Source organism: Aedes albopictus, chromosome 3, assembly GCF_035046485.1.
Source record: "Aedes albopictus strain Foshan chromosome 3, AalbF5, whole genome shotgun sequence".
Taxonomy (NCBI): domain Eukaryota; kingdom Metazoa; phylum Arthropoda; class Insecta; order Diptera; family Culicidae; genus Aedes; species Aedes albopictus.
The window spans coordinates 82408863-82432418 of record NC_085138.1 but is presented as its reverse complement, the minus strand read 5'-3'; the positions used below and the strand labels follow the sequence as shown (position 1 = coordinate 82432418).

At 40.4% G+C, this 23556-nt stretch overlaps 1 protein-coding gene and 1 long non-coding RNA gene across 3 annotated transcripts in view; both read right to left on the bottom strand.

The window, feature by feature from the left end:
- Positions 1-23556, bottom strand: part of LOC115256314 (uncharacterized) — a 715903-nt gene that overhangs the window by 241431 nt on the left and 450916 nt on the right. The gene's annotated exons all lie outside the window — the stretch shown is intronic.
- LOC134284060 (uncharacterized) lies at positions 13608-16974 on the bottom strand. Its single transcript, XM_062842283.1, has 2 exons — positions 15307-16974; positions 13608-15244 (listed from the first exon to the last, which is right to left on the bottom strand). Exons 1-2 carry the CDS (start codon positions 15482-15484, stop codon positions 14010-14012), a joined length of 1413 nt encoding a protein of 470 aa, XP_062698267.1. The 5' UTR covers positions 15485-16974; the 3' UTR covers positions 13608-14009.

Genomic DNA, 23556 nt, shown 5'->3' with positions numbered 1-23556 from the left:
CGCACCTTCATCTGGCAGCATTTTTTAGCATTTGCAAAGAACACTTAAGGTCGTTCTGAGGCAACCGTCGATACCGTACATTAATGATTATGCAATGTTTTGGAAGTTTGACCATCATCAGGTGTTGGTGGGATTCGATTATCGTATATCTTAGTAATTATGATAATGTACAGAAATAGAAATAGTGCTGTACACTAAAAGAAAACAGAAATAGTGCTGTACACTAAAATATGAACATCGTACTCGTTCGGATTTCATCGAGACGAGACAACTCTGACATTTATTCTATAGCGCTATTCCAAGATCCAACCTACTCCAAAATTGTCATTCAGATAAACCGTGATGCACCTCAATGTCTGTGTTTGCTTTATAACTCAGTTTTTCAGTCGCTTGCGCTCTCGGTACGTACTTATATAAATCTGCATAATTGTGTCGCGTAGATTCGAACAACGAACGACCCTCTCAGTTCATACGACAAGCTATCTCCCACAGTACAGAACTAGCCCTTCCTCCACATGTTCCCTCACAAACTCGATGAAATGCGGCGAAAACCGAAAAATTGAACGAAAGACGAAATGAATTTCCCACCAGCCAGCGCCAAACAACGAATGTGAAATTGAATCAGACTGAATTATCATAGATAATGGGACGGCCACAGCAGCCAGAGCCAGCACAGTCCAACTTTCCAGATTTCCAGATACCGGGATACCCCGGTTGACTCGTTCTGTTCTGGCAATCGGTTGAGACTACTGTACTCGGTATTGTGGATTTGCCGTTGCCCCAACCTAATGGGGAAGTGGGCGCTGCTTCGGAGAACAAATGTTTGCTCAAAGACTTTTTTCTCACGGAATGTACCCATTAGGGTGGTTCATAAAAGAAAGTTCCTCTGGGAATTGTACTTCAATAATTCTAGAAATTCTGTTGCAATTACTCTCGAAATTCTGCTTGAATTCCCTGGAACTCTGCTAGAATTCCTCCGAAAATTCTGCTAGAATTTCTCTGGAAATTCTGCTGGAATTTCTCTGGAAATTCTGCTGGAAAACCTCCGAGAAAATTCTGCTAGAATTCCTCCGAGACTCCTGCTAGAATTCCTTCAAGAATTCTAACAAAATTCCTGGAGCAGTTCTAACGAAATTCCCGGAGAAATTCTGGCAGAGTTCTTGCAGGAATTCTTGCAGAATTCCTGGAGTAATTCTAGCAGAACTTCTGGAGGAATTCCTGGAGGAATTCTAGCAGAATTCCTGGAGGAATTCTAGCAGAATTCCTGGAGGAATTCTAGCAGAGTTCCTGGAGGAATTATAGCAGAATTCCCAGGAGAATTCTAGCAGAATTCCTGGAGGAATTCTAGCAGAATTCTTGGAGGAATTCTAGCAGAATTCCTGGAGAAACTCTAGCAGAATTCCTGGATGAATTCTAGCAGTATTCCTGGAGGAATTCAAGCAGAATTCCTGGAGGACTTCTAGCAGAATTCCTGGAGGACTTCTAGCAGAATTCCTGGAGGACTTCTAGCAGAATTCCTGAAGGAATTCTAGCAGAATTCCTGGAGGAATTCTAGCAGAATTCCTGGAGGAATTCTAGCAGAATTCATGGAGGAATTCTAGCAGAATTCCTGGAGGAACTCAAGCAGAATTCCTGGAGGAATTCTAGCAGAATTCCTGGAGGAATTCTAGCAGAAATCCTGGAGAAATTCTAGCAGAATTCCTGGAGGAATTCTAGCAGAATTCCTGGAGGAATTCTATCAGAATTCCTGGAGGAATTCCATCAGAATTCCTGGAGAAATTGTAGCAGAATTCCTGGAGGTATTCTAGCAGAATACCTGGAGGAATTCTAGCAGAATTCCTGGAGGAATTCTGGCAGAATTCCTGGAGGAATCCTAGCAGAATTCTTGGAGGAATTCTATCAGAATTCCTGGAGGAATTCCATCAGAATTCCTGGAGGAATTGTAGCAGAATTCCTGGAGGTATTCTAGCAGAATTCCTGGAGGAATTCTAGCAGAATTCATGGAGGAATTCTAGCAGAATTCCTGGAGGAACTCAAGCAGAATTCCTGGAGGAATTCTAGCACAATTCTTGGAGGAATTCTAGCACAATTACTGGAGGAATTCTAGCAGAATTCCTGGAGGAATTCTAGCAGAATTCCTGGAAGAATTCTAGCTGAATTCCTGGAGGAATTCTAGCAGAATTCCTGGAGGAATTCCAGCAGAATTCCTGGAGGAATTCTAGCAGAATTCCTGGAGGAATTCTAGCAGAAATCCTGGAGGAATTCTATCAGAATTCCTGGAGGTTTTCTAGCAGAATTCCTGGAGGAATTCCAGCAGAATTCCTGGAGGAATTCTAGCAGAATTCTTGGAGGAATTCTAGCAGAATTCCTGGAGGAATTCTAGCAGAATTCCTGGAGGAATTCTAGCAGAATTTCTGGAGGAATTCTAGCAGAATTCCTAAAGGAATACTAGCAGAATTCCTGGAGGAATTCTAGCAGAATTCCTGGAGGAATTCTAGCAGAATTCCTGGAGGAATTCTAGCAGAATTCCTGGAGGAATTCTAGCAGAATTCCTGGAGGAATTCTAGCAGAATTCCTGGAGGAATTCTAGCAGAATTCCTGGAGGAATTCTAGCAGAATTCCTGGAGGAATTCTAGCAGAATTCCTGGAGGAATTCTAGCAGAATTCCTGGAGGAATTCTAGCAGAATTCCTGGAGGAATTCTAGCAGAATTCCTGGAGGAATTCTAGCAGAATTCCTGGAGGAATTCTAGCAGAATTCCTGGAGGAATTCTAGCAGAATTCCTGGAGGAATTCTAGCAGAATTCCTGGAGGAATTCTAGCAGAATTCCTGGAGGAATTCTAGCAGAATTCCTGGAGGAATTCTAGCAGAATTCCTGGAGGAATTCTAGCAGAATTCCTGGAGGAATTCTAGCAGAATTCCTGGAGGAATTCTAGCAGAATTCCTGGAGGAATTCTAGCAGAATTCCTGGAGGAATTCTAGCAGAATTCCTGGAGGAATTCTAGCAGAATTCCTGGAGGAATTCTAGCAGAATTCCTGGAGGAATTCTAGCAGAATTCCTGGAGGAATTCTAGCAGAATTCCTGGAGGAATTCTAGCAGAATTCCTGGAGGAATTCTAGCAGAATTCCTGGAGGAATTCTAGCAGAATTCCTGGAGGAATTCTAGCAGAATTCCTGGAGGAATTCTAGCAGAATTCCTGGAGGAATTCTAGCAGAATTCCTGGAGGAATTCTAGCAGAATTCCTGGAGGAATTCTAGCAGAATTCCTGGAGGAATTCTAGCAGAATTCCTGGAGGAATTCTAGCAGAATTCCTGGAGGAATTCTAGCAAAATTCCTGGAGGAATTCTAGCAGAATTCCTGGAGGAATTCTAGCAAAATTCCTGGAGGAATTCTAGCAGAATTCCTGGAGGAATTCTAGCAGAATTCCTGGAGGAATTCTAGCAGAATTCCTGGAGGAATTCTAGCAGAATTCCTGGAGGAATTCTAGCAGAATTCCTGGAGGAATTCTAGCAGAATTCCTGGAGGAATTCTAGCAGAATTCCTGGAGGAATTCTAGCAGAATTCCTGGAGGAATTCTAGCAGAATTCCTGGAGGAATTCTAGCAGAATTCCTGGAGGAATTCTAGCAGAATTCCTGGAGGAATTCTAGCAGAATTCCTGGAGGAATTCTAGCAGAATTCCTGGAGGAATTCTAGCAGAATTCCTGGAGGAATTCTAGCAGAATTCCTGGAGGAATTCTAGCAGAATTCCTGGAGGAGTTCTAGCAGAATTCCTGGAGGAAATCTAGCAGAATTCCTGGAGGAATTCTAGCAGAGTTCCTGGAGGAATTCCAGCAGAATTCCTGGAGGAATGCTAGCAGGATTCCTGGAGGAATTCTAGCAGAACTCCTGGGGGAGTTCTAGCAGAATTCCTGGAGGAATTCTAGCAGAATTCCAGGAGGAATTTTAGCAGAATTCCTGAAGGAATTCTAGCAGAATTCCTGGAGGAACTCTAGCAGAAATCCTGGAGGAATTCTAGCAGAATTCCTGGAGGAATTCCAGCAGAATTCCCAGAGGAATTCCAGCAGAATTCCCGGAGGAATTTTAGCAGAATTCCCGGAGGAACTCAAGCAGAATTCCTGGAGGAATTCTAGCAGAATTCCTGGAGGAATTCTAGAAGAATTCCCAGAGGAATCCTAGCAAAATTCCCAGAGGAATTTCATCAGACTTCCCGGAGGAATTCTATAAAACATTCCAAAACTCTCGAAGGAATTCTAGCAGAATTCCTGAAGAAATGCCGGCAGAATTCCGAGAGGAATCGTAGCATAATTCCCGGAGGAATTTCAGCAGACTTCCATGAGCAATTCTAACAGAATTCCTAGAGGAATTATAGCAGAATTCTGTTCTGCTAGAATTCTACTAGAATTTCTCCTGGAATTTTGCTAGAATTCCACGGGAATTCTGCTAGAATTCCCCGGGAATTCTCCTAGAATTCCTCGGGAATTATGTTAGAATTCCCCGGGAATGCTGCAAGAATTCCTCGGGAATTCTGCTAGAATTCCCCGGGAATTCTGCTAGAATTCCCCGCGAATTCTGCTAGAATTCCCCGGGAATTCTGCTAGAATTTCCCGGGAATTCTGCTAGAATTTCCCGGGAATTCTGCTAGAATTCTCCAGGAATTTTGATAGAATTCTCCGGGAATTCTGCTAGAATTCTCCGGGAATTCTGCTAGAATTCTCCGGGAATTCTGCAAGAATTCCCCGATAATTCTGCAATAATTCCCCGGGAATTCTGCAAGAATTCCCTGGGAATTCTGCAAGAATTCCCCGGGAATTCTGCAAGAATTCCCCGGGAATTCTACTTGAATTCCCCGGGAATTCTGCTAGATCTCCCCGGGAATTCTGCTAGAATTACCCTGGTATTCTGCTAGAATTCCTTGAGAATTCTGCTGGAATTACCCGGAAATTCTGATAGAATTCCCCGGGAATTCTGCTAGAATGTACCGGGAATTCTTCTAGAATTCTCCGGGAATTCTGCTAGAGTTTTCCAGGAATTCTGCTAGAATCCCCGGGAATTCTACTTGAGTTCCCCGGGAATTCTACTTGAATTCCCTGAGAATTCTGCTAGAATTCCCCGGGAATTCTGCCAAAATTACCCGGGAATTCTGATTGAATTCGCCGCGAATTCAGCTAGAATTTTCCAGGAATTCTGCTAGAATTCCCCGGACACTAGAATGCCCCGTGAATTCTGCTAGAATTCCCCGGGAATTCTATTTGAATTCCGCTGGTATTCCGCAAGAATTCCTCTGAAATTCAGCTAGAATTGCTCTGGAATTCTTCTGGAATTATTCTGGGAATTCTTATTATAATTTTGCTAGAATTTCTCAGCTAATTCTGCTGGAATACCTTGGCTTATTATGCTGGAATTCCTCTGCAAGTTGTGCTGGAATTATTCTAGGAATTCCACTAGAATTCCTCTGAAATTTATGTAGGAATTCTTCTACTAAATCTGCTGGAATTTTCGGGGTATTCTGCTAGAATTCCTCTGGAATGCGACTTGAATTCAATTGAAATTCCTCCGGAAATTCTGCTAGAATTCCTCCAAGAATTTTGCTAGAATTCTTCCCGGAATTCTGCTAGAATTCCTCCGGGAATTCTGCCAGATGCTACGGAATTTATGTTAGAATTCTTCCAGAAGTTCTGCTAGAATTCCTCCGGGAATTCTACTGGAATTCCTGTAGATGTTATCGCTGGTTTTCTAAATACCCACCCTAGATGAATCAGTTCAGTTCCATTCTTCAAGCCTGGAAGTCAGATTCCAGCAGACTAAACGACCGGTTGCCAACCATCTCCAGCATCAGCAGAAGCAGCGACAGCAGTACCACCAGTAGTCTCGGGGTCTAATCCCGAACGCAAATAGCACTGCGACTATAAAATGTTAAATAAATACAGCCAAACATAAATTGTGAAGGATTTTTTTTTGTTCGTTGTTGCCTTTGCCCGAGATGCCTTTGCTGATGGAGAGCGAAAAAGGATTGCACATGGCTTGGCGAAGAAAAATGCCTGGACAGCACAGTAGTGCAATACAATCTGCAAGTGGGGCTTTTATTGTTGTTACTTTCTCACTCCTAGATGAGAATGCAAATGTGCTGCTTGCTACTACTGCTGGCTCTGATGCAGCCAAGCGAAGCAATCGTTCACGAACGGACAATCGGGATAATCTGCGAAAGCGGAGATTTTTCTTATCTGTCGACGTAATCGGATGCATTTGTACGGGTTTAACGAGGCGATTCGATGGCAATTTCAGATGCAATTGTAGCTGGACTTATGGGAGATGATTTTTATGATAACTGTCTGTTTGTTAGACACGTAATGTTTGGGCTTAAGCTGGTAAAAAATGACATCTGCAGGCACAATATCAATGAGATTTTTTTTTCTCTGGAGCAGTACATATCCCGAAGTAATCCCTGGTGGAATTCCTGAAGGAATACCTGGAGGAATTTCTGAAGGAATCCCTGAAGGAGTTCCTGAAGGAATCGCTCGAGAAATTCCTGAAAGAATCCCTGGAGGAATTCCTGAAGGAATCCCTGAAGGAGTTCCTGAAGGAATCGGTGGAGGAATTTCTGAAGAAATGCCTGGTGGAATTCCTAAACGAATCTCTGAAGGAATTTCTGAAGGATACCTGGTAGAATTCCTGAAGGAATCCCTGGAGGCATTCCTGAAGGAATCCATGAAGGAATTCCTAAATGAATCACTGGTGGAAATCCTGAAGGAATCCCTTGAGGAATTCTTAAAGGAATCCCTGAAGAAATTCCTGAAGGAATCTCTGAAGGAATTCCTGAAGGAATCCCTGGAGGAATTCCTTAAGGAATCGCTGGGGGAATTCCTGAAGGAATTCCTGGAGGAATTCCTGAAGGAATCCCTGGAGGAATTTCTGAAGGAATCCCTGGAGGAATTTCTGAAGGAAGCCCTGGAGGAATTCCTGAAGGAATCCCTGGAGGAATTCCTGAAGGAATCCCTGGAGGAATTCCTGAAGGAATCCCTGGAGGAATTCCTGAAGGAATCCCTGGAGGAATTCCTGAAGGAATCCCTGGAGGAATTCCTGAAGGAATCCCTGGAGGAATTCCTGAAGGAATCCCTGGAGGAATTCCTGAAGGAATCCCAGGAGGAATTCCTGAAGGAATCCCAGGAGAAATTCCTGAAGGAATCCCAGGAGAAATTCCTGAAGGAATCCCTGGAGGAATACCTGAAGGAATCCCTGGAGGAATTCCTGAAGGAATCCCTGGAGGAATTCCTGAAGGAATCCCTGGAGGAATTCCTGAAGGAATCCCTGGAGCAATTCCTGAAGGAATCCCTGGAGGAATTCCTGAAGGAATCCCTGGAGGAATTCCCGAAGGAATCCCTGGAGGAATTCCTGAAGGAATCCCTGGAGGAATTCCTGAAGGAATCCCTGGAGGAATTCCTGAAGGAATCCCTGGAGGAATTCCTGAAGGAATCCCTGGAGGAATTCCTGAAGGAATCCCTGGAGGAATTCCTGAAGGAATCCCTGGAGGAATTCCTGAAGGAATCCCTGGAGGAATTCCTGAAGGAATCCCTGGAGGAATTCCTGAAGGAATCCCTGGAGGAATTCCTGAAGGAATCCCTGGAGGAATTCCTGAAGGAATCCCTGGAGGAATTCCTGAAGGAATCCCTGGAGGAATTCCTGAAGGAATCCCTGGAGGAATTCCTGAAGGAATCCCTGGAGGAATTCCTGAAGGAATCCCTGGAGGAATTCCTGAAGGAATCCCTGGAGGAATTCCTGAAGGAATCCCTGGAGGAATTCCTATAGGAATCCCGATAGGAATTCCTATAGGAATCCCTGGAGGAATTCCTGAAGGAATCCCTGGAGGAATTCCTGAAGAAATCCCTGGAGCAATTCCTGAAGGAATCCCTGGAGGAATCCCTGAAGGAATCCCTGGAGGAATTCCTGACGCAATCCTTAGAGATATTCCTGAAGGAATTCCTAGAGGAATTCCCTAACGAATCCCTTAAAGAATTTCGGAAGGAATCCCTGGAAGAATAACTGAAGAATTACCTGGAAGAATTCCTGACGGAATTCCTGAAGGAATCCTTGGAGGAATTTCTGAAGGAATCCCTGAAAGTATTTCTGAAGGAATTCCTGGAGGAATATTTGAAGTAATCCCTGCAGGTAGTTCTGAAGGAATCCATGAAGGAATTTCTCAAGGAATTCCTGGATGAAGCCCTGGAGAAATTTCTGAAGGAATTCTTGGAGAAGTTTCTAAATGAATCCCTGGAGGAATTTCTGGAGGAATCCCTGGAGGAATTCCTGAAGGAATCCTTGGTGGAAATCCTGAAGGAATCCCTGGAGGAATTTCTGAAGGAATCCCTGGAATTATTCCTGAAGGAATCGTTGGAGGAATTCCTGAAGGAATCCCTGGAGGAATTCCTGAAGGAATCCCTGGAGGAATTCCTGATGAAATCCCTGGAGCAATTCCTGAAGGAATCTCTGGAGGAATTTCTGAAGGAATCCCTGGAGGAATTTCTGAAGGAATCCCTGGATGAATTTCTGAAGGAATCCCTGGAGGAATTCCTGAAGGAATCCCTGGAGGAATTCCTGAAGGAATCCCTGGAGGAATTCCTGAAGAAATCCCTGGTGGAATTCCTGAAGAAATCCCTGGAGAAATTCCTGAAGGAATCCCTGGAGGAATTCCTGATGCAATCCCTGGAGGAATTCCTGGAGGAATCCATGGAGCAATTCCTGAAGGTATCCCTGGAGGAATTTCTGAAGGAATCCCTGGAGGAATTCCTGAATTAATCCCTGGAGGAATTCCTGAAGGAATCCCTGGAGGAATTCCTGAAGAAATCCCTGGTGGAATTCCTGAAGAAATCCCTGGAGAAATTCCTGAAGGAATCCCTGGAGGAATTCCTGACGCAATCCCTGGAGGAATTCCTGGAGGAATCCATGGAGCAATTCCTAAAGGAATCCCTGGAGGAATTTCTGAAGGAATCCCTGGAGGAATTCCTGAAGGAATCTCTGTTGGAATTCCTGAAGAAACCCTTGTAGGAAATCCTGAAGGAATCCCTGGAGAAATTTCTGAAATAATCTCTGGAGGAATCTCTTTAGGAATACCTGTGGAATCCCTGGAGAAACTCTTAAAGGAATCTCTGGAATTTTTTCTGGATGAATTCCTGAAGGAATTCCCGGTTTAAGCCCTGGAAAAATTCCAGAACGAATCCCTGAAGGAATTCCTAAAGGAATCCCTGGTAGAATCTCTGGGTAAATCCTTGGAGGAATCCTGAAACAATTACTGCATAATGGGAAAAAATAGGTATAAAACGTATATAAATTCCATATCTCTGCTCTGAGTGGATGGATTCTAATGAATTTTTGACACAAACTGCAAAAATCTCTACAGTTTCAGGAAAAGGCGGATGTCATTCGCCACACGATGCTGGAAATCAGTGTATGGGGCCCGTTTTACCCTACTCTTTCTCTTTTTCACCTTTTGTTAAAATTCTGGAGTGCAAAATAAATGATTTACTTAATTTGCGCTTGTGTAAAATTTTTCGCAGTATCGAATGGAGCTGGTTTGGTTCACCGCACGGCCTTGAAAATTGAAATATCTTCAAGTAACCCCGACATCAATAGGTTTTTCAAACATTCACATGCGTCTCCGCCCTGAGTGGAACGCAATCCATAAGAGCAGGACCAACCCTATGTCAAATTGCTGATACTATGGAAGTTTTTACACAAATACGAGTTAAATAAGGCATTTATTTTGCACGCCAGGCGGGAATAGGATTTTTTCAAAAAGGTGTGAGAGAGAGAGAGTGGGGTAAAATGAGCTTAATACACTGACTTTCAGCATCGTGCGGCGAATGACACCGTCCTTATCTGATACTATGTATTGAGATTTTTACAGTTTGTTTCCCACTGTGCACTGGAAGAATTCCTGGAGAAATCCCTTAAGGACAGACTTGTTAGAATCCCAATATGGCCGCCACAATGGCCGACTTTGGCACCTACTCACGATTTTGAGGGCTCAAATCTTTTCGTAAACAAAAGCAGCGCACCTGAGCTTCTTATTTTAAGCTTATTACAAAGTGAGCAAGAACAGAATAATAAAATGCATTGTTGTTTGAAGCTTGCTTCTTGAGATTTGTGCGTCTGAAGTTTTGATGCACTATTGAACCGGGATTTTAAGACGTTTGTCCTTAAGAAAACCATGTGGAAGTTTCAGATGGAAGTCCTGCAGAAATTCCTAAAGGCATCCCTGAAGAAATTCCCGGTTGGATCCCTGGAAGTATTCCTGAATGATTACCTGGAGGAATTCCTGAAGGAATCCCAGGAGAAATTTCTGAAAGAATCCCTAAAGGAATGCTGAAGCAGTCCCTAGAGTAATTCATTTAGGAAACCTTGGAGGAATTCCTTTAAGAAACTCTGGAGGAACTCCTGATGGAATCCCTGGAGAATTTCCTGAAGGAAACCCTGAAAAAATTCTTGAAGCCATCTTTCTGTATTTTTTTCTCAATATATTTTTTTGAAAATTTGATTAGCAAATGCTTTTTAAAACTACCTCAGAAATTGTTTCGCACATCGCAAGACCTCTGCAATTTACTTTAAGGTTTTTTCTTTTCTGGGAATTTTCCCAGAAAATTACTTAAACTATCTTTTAGCAATTATTTAGGGAAGTTTGGGAAGTTTTGGTAACTTCTTCAGAGAATTCTTTAAGCATCTATACGGCACATTCTTTAATTATCACTTAAGTAATGCATTTCGGGATTCCTTCTGCAATATTTTTTTTTAATTCTCCTTTGCTTCCTTTCCTGGAAATTCTTTGTTAATTCATTTGGGAATTGAGTAGGAAAATATGGAACCAAAATTTTGGAAGTTAATGCGACAAATTTCCTATGATTATTTTTCGAATTATTTTGAATTATTTCGAAATTTCCTTGTAGGTTTTCTTTATTATTTACTTCAAGTAATTTCAATGAAATTCATCCATTTTTTCAATTTACTTCGATAATTCCTTTAGAAATTCGATTGGTTACTATGTTTCAATCCCCTTAGCACTTTAGGGAAGAATTCAGCCATTTGTTTTTAAGGTACCCACTGCAACTTCGTTAGAAATGCTTTCAGAATTTTCTTTGAAAATTTTTAAAGCAATTCCTACATGATTTCTTCAGTGATTTCCTTTTAGCCACTAATATTTTTGGTAAGTGCTTTGGTAATAACTTTGATTTTTTTTTTTCAAATAACCATATTGACATTCCTTCAGTAGATTTTTCAAAAACTCCGTAGTCATTTCATTCGAAACTTCCGAGACATTTTTGCCTTCCTCGTACACTACCCAAGTAACCATGAAGCTCTAAATGCAGCTGTAATTCCACTTTTTAGCGATTTATATAGTATGTGATTTAAAGTTGTTCTGCTATATAGACAACATTAATGTAGTATTAAAGTCGAAAGTGGCGCTACTATTGTGGATATAAAGCTTCCCAAACAAGCTTTTCTTTAGCAACTGCTAAAGTGTATGTAATGCTTGTGCCGTAAAGAAGTCTTTAATGAATCATAGCTAATGCAATGAAGTCTTACAAAATTTACATTTAAGGCATCAATGCCGTATAACAAAGCAGATATAATGTTAAATTTATATGATTGAAAAACTGAACATCGTCAGTGTAAAATAAAAAAAAACGCCGTCTAAAAATAGATTGCTACATTTGGACTCACTTTTTATTTTCTAACCTTGCTTTTCTCCTACTGACCGACCGACCCAGCTTCCTTGATACTTTGAGATATGGTGATTCTAGTATTTTTTTCCTGTGTTGGGATTCGAACCTAGAATGTTGACCTTGATAAATGCCGGACGCGCTGACCGAGTGTACCACGGATGCTACGTGTTTCAGCCACGCCAAACACATAATAATAACCAGTGTAAATTTAGCTCATGCCACTCGTCGTCCTCGCCTTTGCGCTTTCTGCAGCTGTCAAATGTTTTGCTGAAACGTTTTCATTCCATCTGCGCCTACGGACTGCTTTGTTGTGTTTATTTGTGAGAATCGGATTCGATCAGTAAATCCACAAAAGTAAGTTCTCCAGCACATTTTACGAAATCAGTAATATATAAACCATAAATTTATTCACAGAAATGCCGCCGAAAGCTAAATACCCCAAGAAAAAGGCCACGGCTCCAACAAAACAAGAAAAGCTTCCTTCAGACGAAGTTAAAAACAAAGCCGCCGCTGGGCGCCGGAAGACCGGTGGCTCCGAGCCGAAAAAGCATCTCCATCCTCTCAAACCACAGAATGCTGAGAGCAATGTTGGTGTCCAGTCAAATGCGGCTAAACTATTTGCTGCAATTGCAGCAAAACAGTGCACTGTCGTCAAGACTGCCATCGAGAGTAAGGAAACCAGAGAATACGATTCCGGATCGGAGCACTCTACGATCACTTCAGACCCTGCTCCAAACCAACTGAATGAGTGCAAAGCCATGCTCCTCAAACCGGAACCTGCGGATGATCCGACGGACATTCTCTCATCTGTAAGCAGCAGCAACAGCTTGAGTGTGAACATTCAATTTGCCGACATTATGAAGAAGCTGGAAAGTATCGAGAACAACGTGCAAGAAATGGGGAAGCATCAGGCGAAGTGTTTGATTCTTGGTGCACAAGCAAATGCGAAAATTGATTACCTTTTGTCCGAGAAGGCAAAGCAGCCAACAGTGAATGTAGCAGCTAAACCGCAGGAGTCGCTACTAGTCCCGGTTAACAGTTTGACCGACTTGGAGAATGCTGAAAAGCGATGTGAGGACGACAGTTACGTCGAAAGTGTTATTCGTGAAATGGGACAAATGCATGGCAAAAATCGATTCAAAACCCGAGGCGGGACTGTCTGTCTCCAGATAATCGATCACTTTGTCGATCGCAGCTTCTTCCGTCAGTGTTCGTGGACCGGGATTAGCAAAACTTTTGACGAGAATCAAAAACTGGTGGAGAAAATTGCTTTCTCGAAGTACGAAAAGTTCATCAATCTGTTTTACAGAGTTATCCGTAATGCAGATGAGGACTTCACCAAGGAAGAATGCAATAAGTTCTTCAAACAGTGTCTGAGGAATTCTAAGCAACGTGTTGGTGAGCAGATGCTAAGATTGCCGGCTGCCAGAAATAGGACAAAAAGGATTCCCGTTGATTCAAACGACTACGCCGAAGATGAAGATGACTCCGAAGATAGACAGGCAGAAGGATCTAACATCGAGTACATCGAGGAAATCGTCGAACACGATCATGATCCAAAAAGACATGTTGATGATTCAAACGACATGATTGTTGATGAGACCGTTTTTACTGCAGATATTTGAAACGTTTTATTTTGTTCTTCAAAATACAGAGAAAAACATTGTTTCAGAAGGAAACGCGTAATATGAATTGTCTGAATTTGAATTCTTGCAAATAAATAAGCGAAGAAGGAAAACTAGTTTAACTAATTCATTGAAAGAAATTGAAACAAATACAATACAATCGTGACCATAGGAAAAGATTACCGTTTTCGCACTGCAGGTCGAGAGAGAAGACATCTTGCGGTCCGCTTTCAGACAAATAATTTTATAAGGGGGGGGGGGGTGGTTTCAAGCTGGTTATTGTTTCCGAACTATTTGGATTATGTGAAGTTTCGCCTTAGGAAATGCTCATAAATTACGTCACAAAAAATGTTAGTTTTAAAGGTTTTGCCATTCCACTTTTTCCACTTCGCTGAATCTCACCCCGTTCCTTTTTAAAGCATGACGCAATTTATGGACGCTCCCTTAATAAATACGGATATTAAGCTTAGTATTGTGAAAGGACGTTCGATGGGAGTTTTGGCATGGTAAGTGCAGCAGGACCATTCGTTATTAGAAAATTCTTTCGGAAAATGCTTTAGAAGAAACAAAAATATATTTTGCATATGAGATCATGATTTTTTTAACAGTTGTATCATGGCTGTAGTATACATGCCACTAAATGCCTAACTTGAGGTCGCTCTACTTGTGATTCTACCTCATCTCGATGTCTGATGGAAGTGTATGAACTAATGGAATGAACACAGTGCTATCAGCCATAACGACAACTACAAGTTTACAAAAAATGCTGCTTATAGGATAAAGCTTTCGGTTTTGAAAAGTTAAACTTTCATTAGTTTGATATACGTGGATACAATTAGAAGTTAAAGGATCTTCAAATAGATGAGACAACCGACTTGTCATTTTGTGTCCATATATACCAGAGGAATCAGCAAAATCCATAGCGATTATTTCATCATTTTTAGACAAAAACCATCTATCTGCTAAGGTTGATCGTAGCGTAAAATTTGGGTTTATCGAGATTCTTAGGTACATAGACTCGTGGTTTTTAGATGGTTCTTTAAGCAAAGGATAAATCTCATTATCTGAAGGCTTCACTGTACAATGGTTATCTCTCTCTGTCATTCGATTAATTATTTGTGGTAACGGATGATTTCCTGATCTGACCTGCTTTTTAATTTGGTATAAATGATTTTCAAATGGGTATGTTGAAATGGATGGTAAGGGACCTTTTGATTCGACTTCTTCGACAATGTGTGATAAATTATGAATGTTACTTGTTACCGATCCAAACAGCTTATGATATTTTGCAATAAACTCAATAAAAAGCATCTTTGCCACTGGTAGGTATTTTTGGTAGTATTTAGTAGAACAAATTGTGACTGCACAAAACAATCTAACAAAATTGATGTAATGCTCGTCGTTCAAGAACTTTTTCAAAACCACTATACCAATGTAATTCAAAAATGAACCGAACTCTGATGCCTTCCAATGATTGACATAGTCCATTCCTCGTACCGAACGGTGTATTTCCATGGGCAACTTAATCAGTTTTAATACATCTGAAATATTGTCGACTGTTGATTTCGACCATTTAGTGAGATTGTTATGACCATCTCGATATGCTAAAAGCAGCCTTTTCATTACTCCAAGGTGGAGCAAATGCAACGAATCAGACACAATGAAATCCTCAATCATGTTAATAGGTAATTTTAGAAAGGGTGTTTCAACGGGAGTTCTAACAATTTTCCCATCCCGGCGGATTTTGTATTCCTGATGATGCTTGCCGTAGACTTTTTTGCGAAAATCGTGATCCGTCCTACTATCAGCAGTCGTATGGGGGAAAACAGTTGTACGAAACTCTTTCGAATATTCACCTAAAGTACAACACTTTAGACAACCGTTCATTGAATTGAAGTTGACAACGCCTGTAATAGAAACACCCAATAAGAATATTTATTTAGTAATTTTTAACAAAATATGTAGGTACCTTTTACAAATGCCCTCGCAGGAGCATCGCATATAACGGAACGAATATTGACGGTAAGCTTATGGTTGTTCAGAATTAGACCATTTTCCATGATAGGTAGGATCTCCTCGACAAATGGAGTAAGGAATTCCTCAACCTTTTTCGGTTTATTATTACCAAAGAAAATTCCGGCAATCATAGGTGGTATTTCTGGTCTTTCAAATACATTAAACAGTATTGGCCACACTTGCGCAGTCCCATTTTTAAACAACGGGAGACCATCGATGTTAATATTGATCGATGCTGTACATAATTCCGTAATGTTCCCATAGTACAAGCGCAAGCAGTGTTCTGTAAAATGGAGAAAAATGTAAATATTTTACAGAAAATTAATCATTCTAGATTTACTTTACCTATACTATGATGCCAGTAAGAACCACCTTCGATCTTGTGGATTTCCGGCTTGCTACGAGGTGTTCTCAGGAGTCGTCTTGGATCAGTCGGCAGCTGAGCATGTCCTTCGCTTAACTTTTGAAGCAAAGGCTTCAAAGCTTGATGAGAAATCCTGTACTCTAAGCTCCAATTTCTCAAAAACGTTCCAAGATCCTGGTCTTTGCATCCTTGGGCACGAAGTTCTGAGATAGTTTCAAGGCACTGACGTAGTGTTTCATTCTCCCTTGCAGTTTCCGGATGTTCTGCGCTTAATTGAATCAACTGTTCGCAGGTTGCAAGATCGATTCCGTGAAATTCTGGAGCTTGACTGATTCCGTCGAGTAACGATTCCGGCATATACTCGTTTTGGTTGGAAGTTGGCGGAAAAAGTTTTGAACTTAACGATTGTATGTTGTCGGGTGTCTGCCGTTTAATCTTAATTTTGTGCACAGTTTGTCTGTTTCTAGCATTTGTTCCCGGTATTATAGAACGATACTTAAACACTTTTCTTCGAAAAGTTCCACTTTTTAAAAAAGTTTCAAATTTTTCTCCGGACTGAGACATTTTGTTTACAAACAAGCAGCTATGAACGAAAACAACTAGAAACGATGCAAGCTTTAGTAATGGTGTGTATAGAGCAATATATGCTTGCATTATTTTATGCTATGAAGCTTTTAGCTAGATAATGCAATGCAGCATTAACCAATGACCATATAGAACTAAACTGAACTGTCAAAATTCTTTAACGCTTCAGTGCATTCAATATGTAGGTATAATGCTTCATTGCTTTGGAATTGCTAAATAGAAGCTACTTTGCATTAGATATACTGAAAAACGGTTGAATTAGGGTAATGATATAATGCTTGTGGTTACTTGGGTAAGTGTACTGGAAAGGCTATATGTTCACTCCAAAAATGACTTTTCGATAGAAGGCCCGGAGGGTCGAGTCACATATACCAATCAACTCAGCTCGATGAATTGAGGTGATGTCTGTGTGTATGTATGTGTGTGTGTATGTATGTGTGTATGTGTGTGTACAAAAAAACTCACATCACTTTTTGGCAGTAAACCTCAACCGATTTCAATAACCGACGGTTCATTCGACGCGGAATCTGGTCCCATTGTTTCCTATTGAAAATGGTTTGGATCGGTCCAGCCGTTCCGGAGATATGGCCATTTAGGTGTTCCGGAACGGTTCCCCAGGAAGGGACCAGATATGAAAATGCATCAAACCTATGCATGCGACACATCAAACCACGGCATTTTCGATAACCTGATGAGCGGTAAGCAGAAAAATAGTCTCAGACCATATCTGAACCGGTAGTGTTCTCGAACCGGTTCTGGACGTCCCGCTGGAAGTGGCCAAATATACAATTGTACCAAACCCATGCAAGCGACACATCAAACCACGGCATTTTAGATGACCTGATGGACAATAGGCAGGAAAATTATCTCAGACCATATCTGAACCGGTAGTGTTCCGGAACCGGTTCTAGGCGTCCCGCTGGAAGTGGCCAAATATACAATTGAACCAAACCCATGCATGCGGCACATCAAACCACGGCATTTTCGATGACCTGATGGACAATGAGAAGGAAAACCATCTCAGACCATATCTGAACCGGTAGTGTTCCGGAACCCGTTCCGGGGTTCCCGCCGAAGTGGATAAATCTGAAAGAGAAACAAACCCGTACATGCGTCACATCAAATAGCGGCTTTTTAGATTACCTAATGAACGGCCAGCAAGTGTTTCGGAATCGGTTTTGAGTGGCCGGAAGAGGCCAAATGTAAAAGTAAACCGAATCCAGTCATGTGACACATCAAATCGTGGCTTTTGCGATAACCTGATGAACAGTTAGCTAGAAAATAACCTTACGTCACACTAAAGACAACTGATAGTGTTTCGGAATTGGTTCCGAGAGTCCTGTCGAAATTGTCAAACCCTGCATGTGACACTTTCAATTTGCAGCGTTTTTGGTTAACCGATGAGCAGTTAACAAGACAATAATCAGATCCGGGTAGTAAAATGTAAAATTTAACCAAACCCATGGATGCGGTACATCAAATCACGACCAGTCTTGTAAACATTCGACACTTTTTACTACCTTCATTTCGTTGCCGCAGTCGGGTGTCAGTCGGCTTTGTTACATTCGTGCGCTATCGTTACCTCTTACCTACACACAACACGAGCAGTAGAACGAAGATCAATAAATATAAGAAAGGGTCAAATCAATGTCATCTGACACGATTACATGTGTCTAATTCTAGCTTTACGCATAGATTTTCAGCCAATTCCGATTATGAATGTTAATATTAGTTTATTATTGCATGTTGCATTGAATACGACACACAGATGGGCAACATAGCTCTTATTATAGAAGAAGACAGGAATAACAAAAGCCAAACCGTCTCCCGAAGCCGCTATCGTGGTGAAGTGCATTCGTTTGACATTTTTGTTTCGAACAGTAGTTTGATTGCTTGTGTTGCGAATGTCGGAGGCAAAGGAGGCCGAATATTGACGAAAAGGTTCAAATGACTGTGATTGTGACCTGATGGAAAAATAGGGTCAGACCACATTAGATTCCCGGTAGTGTTGCGGGTTCAGCTGTGGCTTCGAAAGTGGTTAGAAGTAAAAGTGAAGCAAACCTGTTCATGCGATATATCAAATCGCGGTGATTAGGTAAAGGTGAATAAATAGCAATAAAATATTCTCAGACCATAATTGGGACAACCGGTAGTGTCATGGTCTATGACTCATGGAATCAGATCCGGCTATCCCACCGAAAATTATCAAATATAAAAATGAACCAAACCCATACATACGACACATCAGATCGCAGATTTTTTGATAATCTAATGAACGGTTAGCAAGAAAATAGCCTTAGATCACATTAGAGACTAGCTGTTGTGTAGCAGAACCAACGTTTATGTGGAAAATTAAATCGTGGCTTTGTTTAATGGCCTGATAAACATAAGGTATGAACAACAGTGACGAATAGGTCTAAGTTCTCATATATGAGAACAAAATATAGTCAAAACTAAAGCGATCTCATCAAATCGTACCATTACAGATTCCTAAGGTGTAAATTTATAGCAGGATGGGTCAACGTTGAATGGAAAAATAAGAATTTGATCGCATCAACAGAAGATGGTGGCTGTTTTAAGGAATTTTGAGCTCTAAAACTATGTAAAATAAGTGTATTTGGTATGGGAAATATGTTCGGTGTCCACCAGAGTATCCAAGATAGTTGTCTAAAGTCCAAGATAATGGCCCAGTATTCAAGTTAGTGCCTATTTTATAGGATTTTTAATTCTTGCATTATGGGCATATTTTGTATGAAAATATGTCCCGAATTCAAAATTTGTAATCAGAAAACCCAAGCTGTGCGCTGTTTCACAAGGTCTGCAATATGACTATAGTTTGAATGGGGAAGAATGCCGGTCTTCGTCCAAAACTGGTAACCAGAAAATCATAAACGACATGCCAAAATTCAATACGGCGACTATTTTATGTAATTTTAGGTGCAGAGTCCAAAAATGAATACCAGAACATCCAAGATGGTGTCTCAATGTTCAAGTTAGTTTAGTTGGGGTAGATATCCGGAGTCATGAAATGATGACCGAAAAATCTAAAATGACGTTTCAAAAGTTTGTGGCTTCATGACACTTGTTTGGTTTGAGTTTTGGATCGTTGTCTTATATTTTCTGAATATTGGATGTTATGTGAATATAAAATGTATCCATATTGAGTAGATTTAGCAAGCAGTTTTCGTTTCGTTTTGTATTTATGTCAATGGCATCAACATGTCGCTCGAGTTTTGTTAAAAGGATATTTTAAAGCACGAGAAAGGCACCATCACCGCTAGGTGAATTAATTAGGGTTTTTTAAATTTATTTTAGTGATTTCTTTGCAAATTTTGTCGGCAATTTATTTTAAACTTACGTCTCTTAGTAATTAAAAATTTTAAACATTAAGTTTTTGAATATTTTGAAAACTGATTGAAAAAAATAACAATAAAAAAGCCGAAAGAAATCTTTAAATAATTTCCGAAGAAAATCCTGATATTAGATTTAAGGTTAATTTAGTTCAAATAGGTTTAGATGCAAGTTTACTGTGATAACTATCTGTGATACACGTTTAGCTTAAGAATTCAATGCTAATGTATACATTTTATTATAAGGAACTAAGAAAATTATATGTTTTATGTATGTTTTGTTAAATAGACGTCGGATGTAATCGATCGTCGCCTACTCAATGCAAAGATGTCAACTACTCTTCCTTCTTCTTATTAATTCTCATTCTTCTCTATCATCTATCCATTTATCGACAGTATGCAGATCTGTCATTGCATTGCCGGCAGTGCTGGCAGCAACGGATATATGACATTTGGTCGAAAGACATTTAGTCGAATGACGTTTGGTCGAATGACATTTGGTCGAAAGTACATTTGGTCGAACGGACATTTGGTCGAATGGACATTTGATCGAAAGCTATTTTTTGGAAAAAGAAGCATATGACATTTAGTCGAATGGACAATTCGCCGAATGGACATCTAGTTGAAAGGCACTAACTGATGAAAAGAGATATGAGTGGAAAATAATATTATGGATTTCGGTATCATAATTATTTATATGTTATTGAACAAGCAAGCCTCGTTGAATAATGTAGCCGTTCGCATACTTCTCATGAGACTTAATTGAAGCACGATGGCTTATGCGCCACTCTCTAAGAGAGACCACCGCTCGTGTTTGATTTGCCCGACTCTATTAGAGACTTTTATCTCAGAGGATAAGTTGAACGGCTCACGGAAAATAGGCATAATTTCTATGAAACTAAAACCCAATCTAAAACTTCATCAAAATGGTACTAAATCTTAAGCAAAGCAGAAAAAAACAACTAATTAAATGGAACAAACATAATAACAAAGTGAGTAATTTTATTAAAAGAAGTCAAACGTACAAGAAAATAATCTAAATTCATTTACTTAAACTCAATAAAAACATTCATTCGGGTTGGATTAATTAACAAAACGTACGGAAAGAAAGTTTCATGGCCATGAAAGATAAAAACATACCTGCGCAGGATTTTACTCGATAACGGCGACGATGCAGCTCGGTGACTCGATGATGTCGACGCCTGAAGCTTGGAGATGGCGACAACTGGCGTATTCGTGCTGGGTTTTGACGCGTAGTCACGACGAGGAGACCCGTGTGCGATATGGCCGATCAACGTTGCGGAGGGAGTGGCGGCTGGACGGAAGCTTCCGGTTTTACGATGATCGAGAGTGTCAGGCGAATGCCGTTAGATTCCCGGGATGGTCTTCACCAGTCCATAAAAGAGTAAACAGAGCCCAGCGACCCGGCTTCGCGTACTAATATTCCTACTAGGCCGAGCGGGGAATGCTACTACTTCTATTTCCTGGATTTGGACCAGATTCGTGGCGTGCAGTTGGCGACACGCTGCAACGAACCGACTCTCGTTCTCCGGTCCACGGGGAGTAACGTACCGGACCTTACCTTCGGCAATTGACGACCGACGGGAGAATTCGCTGCTTGGATGGTCTAGCGATTACACTCGCGCCTCCGTTTAGCTACCTACTCGAGGCGGGCCTTCGCTGGGCACACGGGTCGCAAATATCCAAAACGGAAATGGCGGTTCAGTCCACCAATGGTTCCCCAATTCTGCGATGACGATCGCCGAACGCAATTTACGAAAAACCAGCCGTACGAAAAAAGCGCAGCGCGCTTTTTTCGTATTGGTACAAACAACAAAATTGAACGGAATACGCGGATCTCAACGGACCTCAGTCCACTATAACTTGTAACTCAAAGTTATTCAAACAAACCGACTCAAGAAATAAACTAAAAAACTGAACTTTACTTCAAAGTCTTAATCCGCGCACTTCTGCTCTCCAGCCGATTTAGCAGCGAAATGCCAGAGTCGAAGTTGCGCTTCGTACAAGAAACTATGCCTCTTCTCATAAAACAAATCCAATTCAATTCTTCGACTATTATCTAAAATTGCGCCAACAAATTTCAGATGGCCGCGAAGAATATTCCGCGCCATCAAAATATCTTATTAGCTACTTACTCATATACGCGTTACATAACTTAGTCAGGACGCAAACCATACACGAACGATATCCTCAAATGTTCAAATTCAAAGTTAAAGAAATTCCAATTGGATTTTACTTAAAAAGATAAAAACGTCAAAAGCTACAAATTAACTAAAATAATCATGAAAACTAATAATGAAATAAAAAAAAAACAAATTCTAAAATCAAAATCGAAATATTCAAAAAAATAACAATTTAATCTAAAGGAATTCAAACATTATTTTACTTAAATAGAATAAAAACGTCAAAACGTTACAATAAATGTGCGACTCGTGCTGAAAAAAATCATCATTTTGCAACTTGTTACATAAATAACCATTTTGGCTCGCATTCAGTTCATATGCAACACTGCGTCAAAGAATAGCCTATGTTTACGGACAATCGTCTTGAAATCCCACTTCAACAGTGCATTTTATAATGCTGTTTTTGCTCACTTATAATAAGCTTGAAACAAGAAGATGAGGTGCGCTGGTTTTGTTTACGAAGAGATTTGTACGCTCGAAGTCGCGAGTAAGTGCCAAAGTCGGCCATTGTGGCGGCCATTTTGGGATCCTAACCAATCTGTCCTTAAAAAAAGGAAAAATATCCGATGAAAAAGTCTGCAGCTATAACATCCAAATATCAAACGGAAGAACAGCTTGTATTCAAAAGGAGAAATTGCTTCTGAAACATTCAGTAGTTTGTACAGGAAAACGCAAAGAAATCAATAAACGTTAAAGAACAGCCTATGTTTCAAAGAAGGAAAAATTCATGATAAAAAGACAGCAGCCATAACATTCAAACATAGTACAAATACGAATTTTGAAAGAACAGTCTATGTTCAAAAGAAGGAAAAATCATAGATGAAAAAATCATAACCATAATGTCCACTCTTCACAGCAGCATATGTTGAAAAGAAGGAAAAATATTTGATGGAAAAGCCAGTATGTTATACACAAAATCGCAATGAAATGGTAAAACTGGAAAGAAGAGCCGAAACCTACACTGCACTACAATGTTTGCTTTTTTATGTTTGATATAATTAACCCTAATAGGGATACCTTCGTGGCCTCAGTTTCGTCACCTCGCTGAGTGTGTTCCATCAAAGAAGAGCTCTGAAAGGCGCCTTGGGTCCAATGGACCCCAGGTACCCCTTTTAGGGTTAAACACGATTAAATTGCTATACGACTTAACGTCCATTCGACCAACCTACTTTAAACCGAATAAGTTCAGCAACATAAAAATTATGATACCGAAATCTATAAAATTATTTTCCATTCAAAACTCTTCATCAGTTAGTGCCTTTCGACCAAATGTCCATTCGACGAATTATTCATTCGACTAAATATCATATGCTTCTTCTTCCAAAAAATGGGTTTCGACCAAATGTTCATTCGACCAAACGTCATTCGACCAAATGTCATTCGACCAAATGTCCTAAAGCCGGCAGCAACAGCTATACTTATAACTAGGTTAATAACTAAACGTTGGCATGTAAATCTTTCGAAAGAATTACTGGAGAAGCTTTTAAAAGAATAGCATCACCAATAGACTGCTCCAAAAAAAATCTATGTTTGAAAAGCCAAGGTGTTCAACCTTTAAATGAAAAATATGCTTTTTGTAGAACATTTCGATTTTCAAAGAATAAACAACATTTAGGGATCCACCACGGCAATTTTTGAAAAAAAAACTTTTTTTTTCAAAAAAACTTTCAAAAAATATTTTTGTTATATTTTTTTAACTT

Bases quoted from the DNA above. Each gene is read 5' to 3' on its own strand.
- LOC134284060 (XM_062842283.1), bottom strand. From the start codon at position 15,484: ATGATTGCCGGAATTTTCTTTGGTAATAATAAACCGAAAAAGGTTGAG. The intron at 15,245-15,306 runs GTACCTACATAT...TTTCTATTACAG, and splicing joins TGCGAGGGCATTTGTAAAAG to GCGTTGTCAACTTCAATTCA.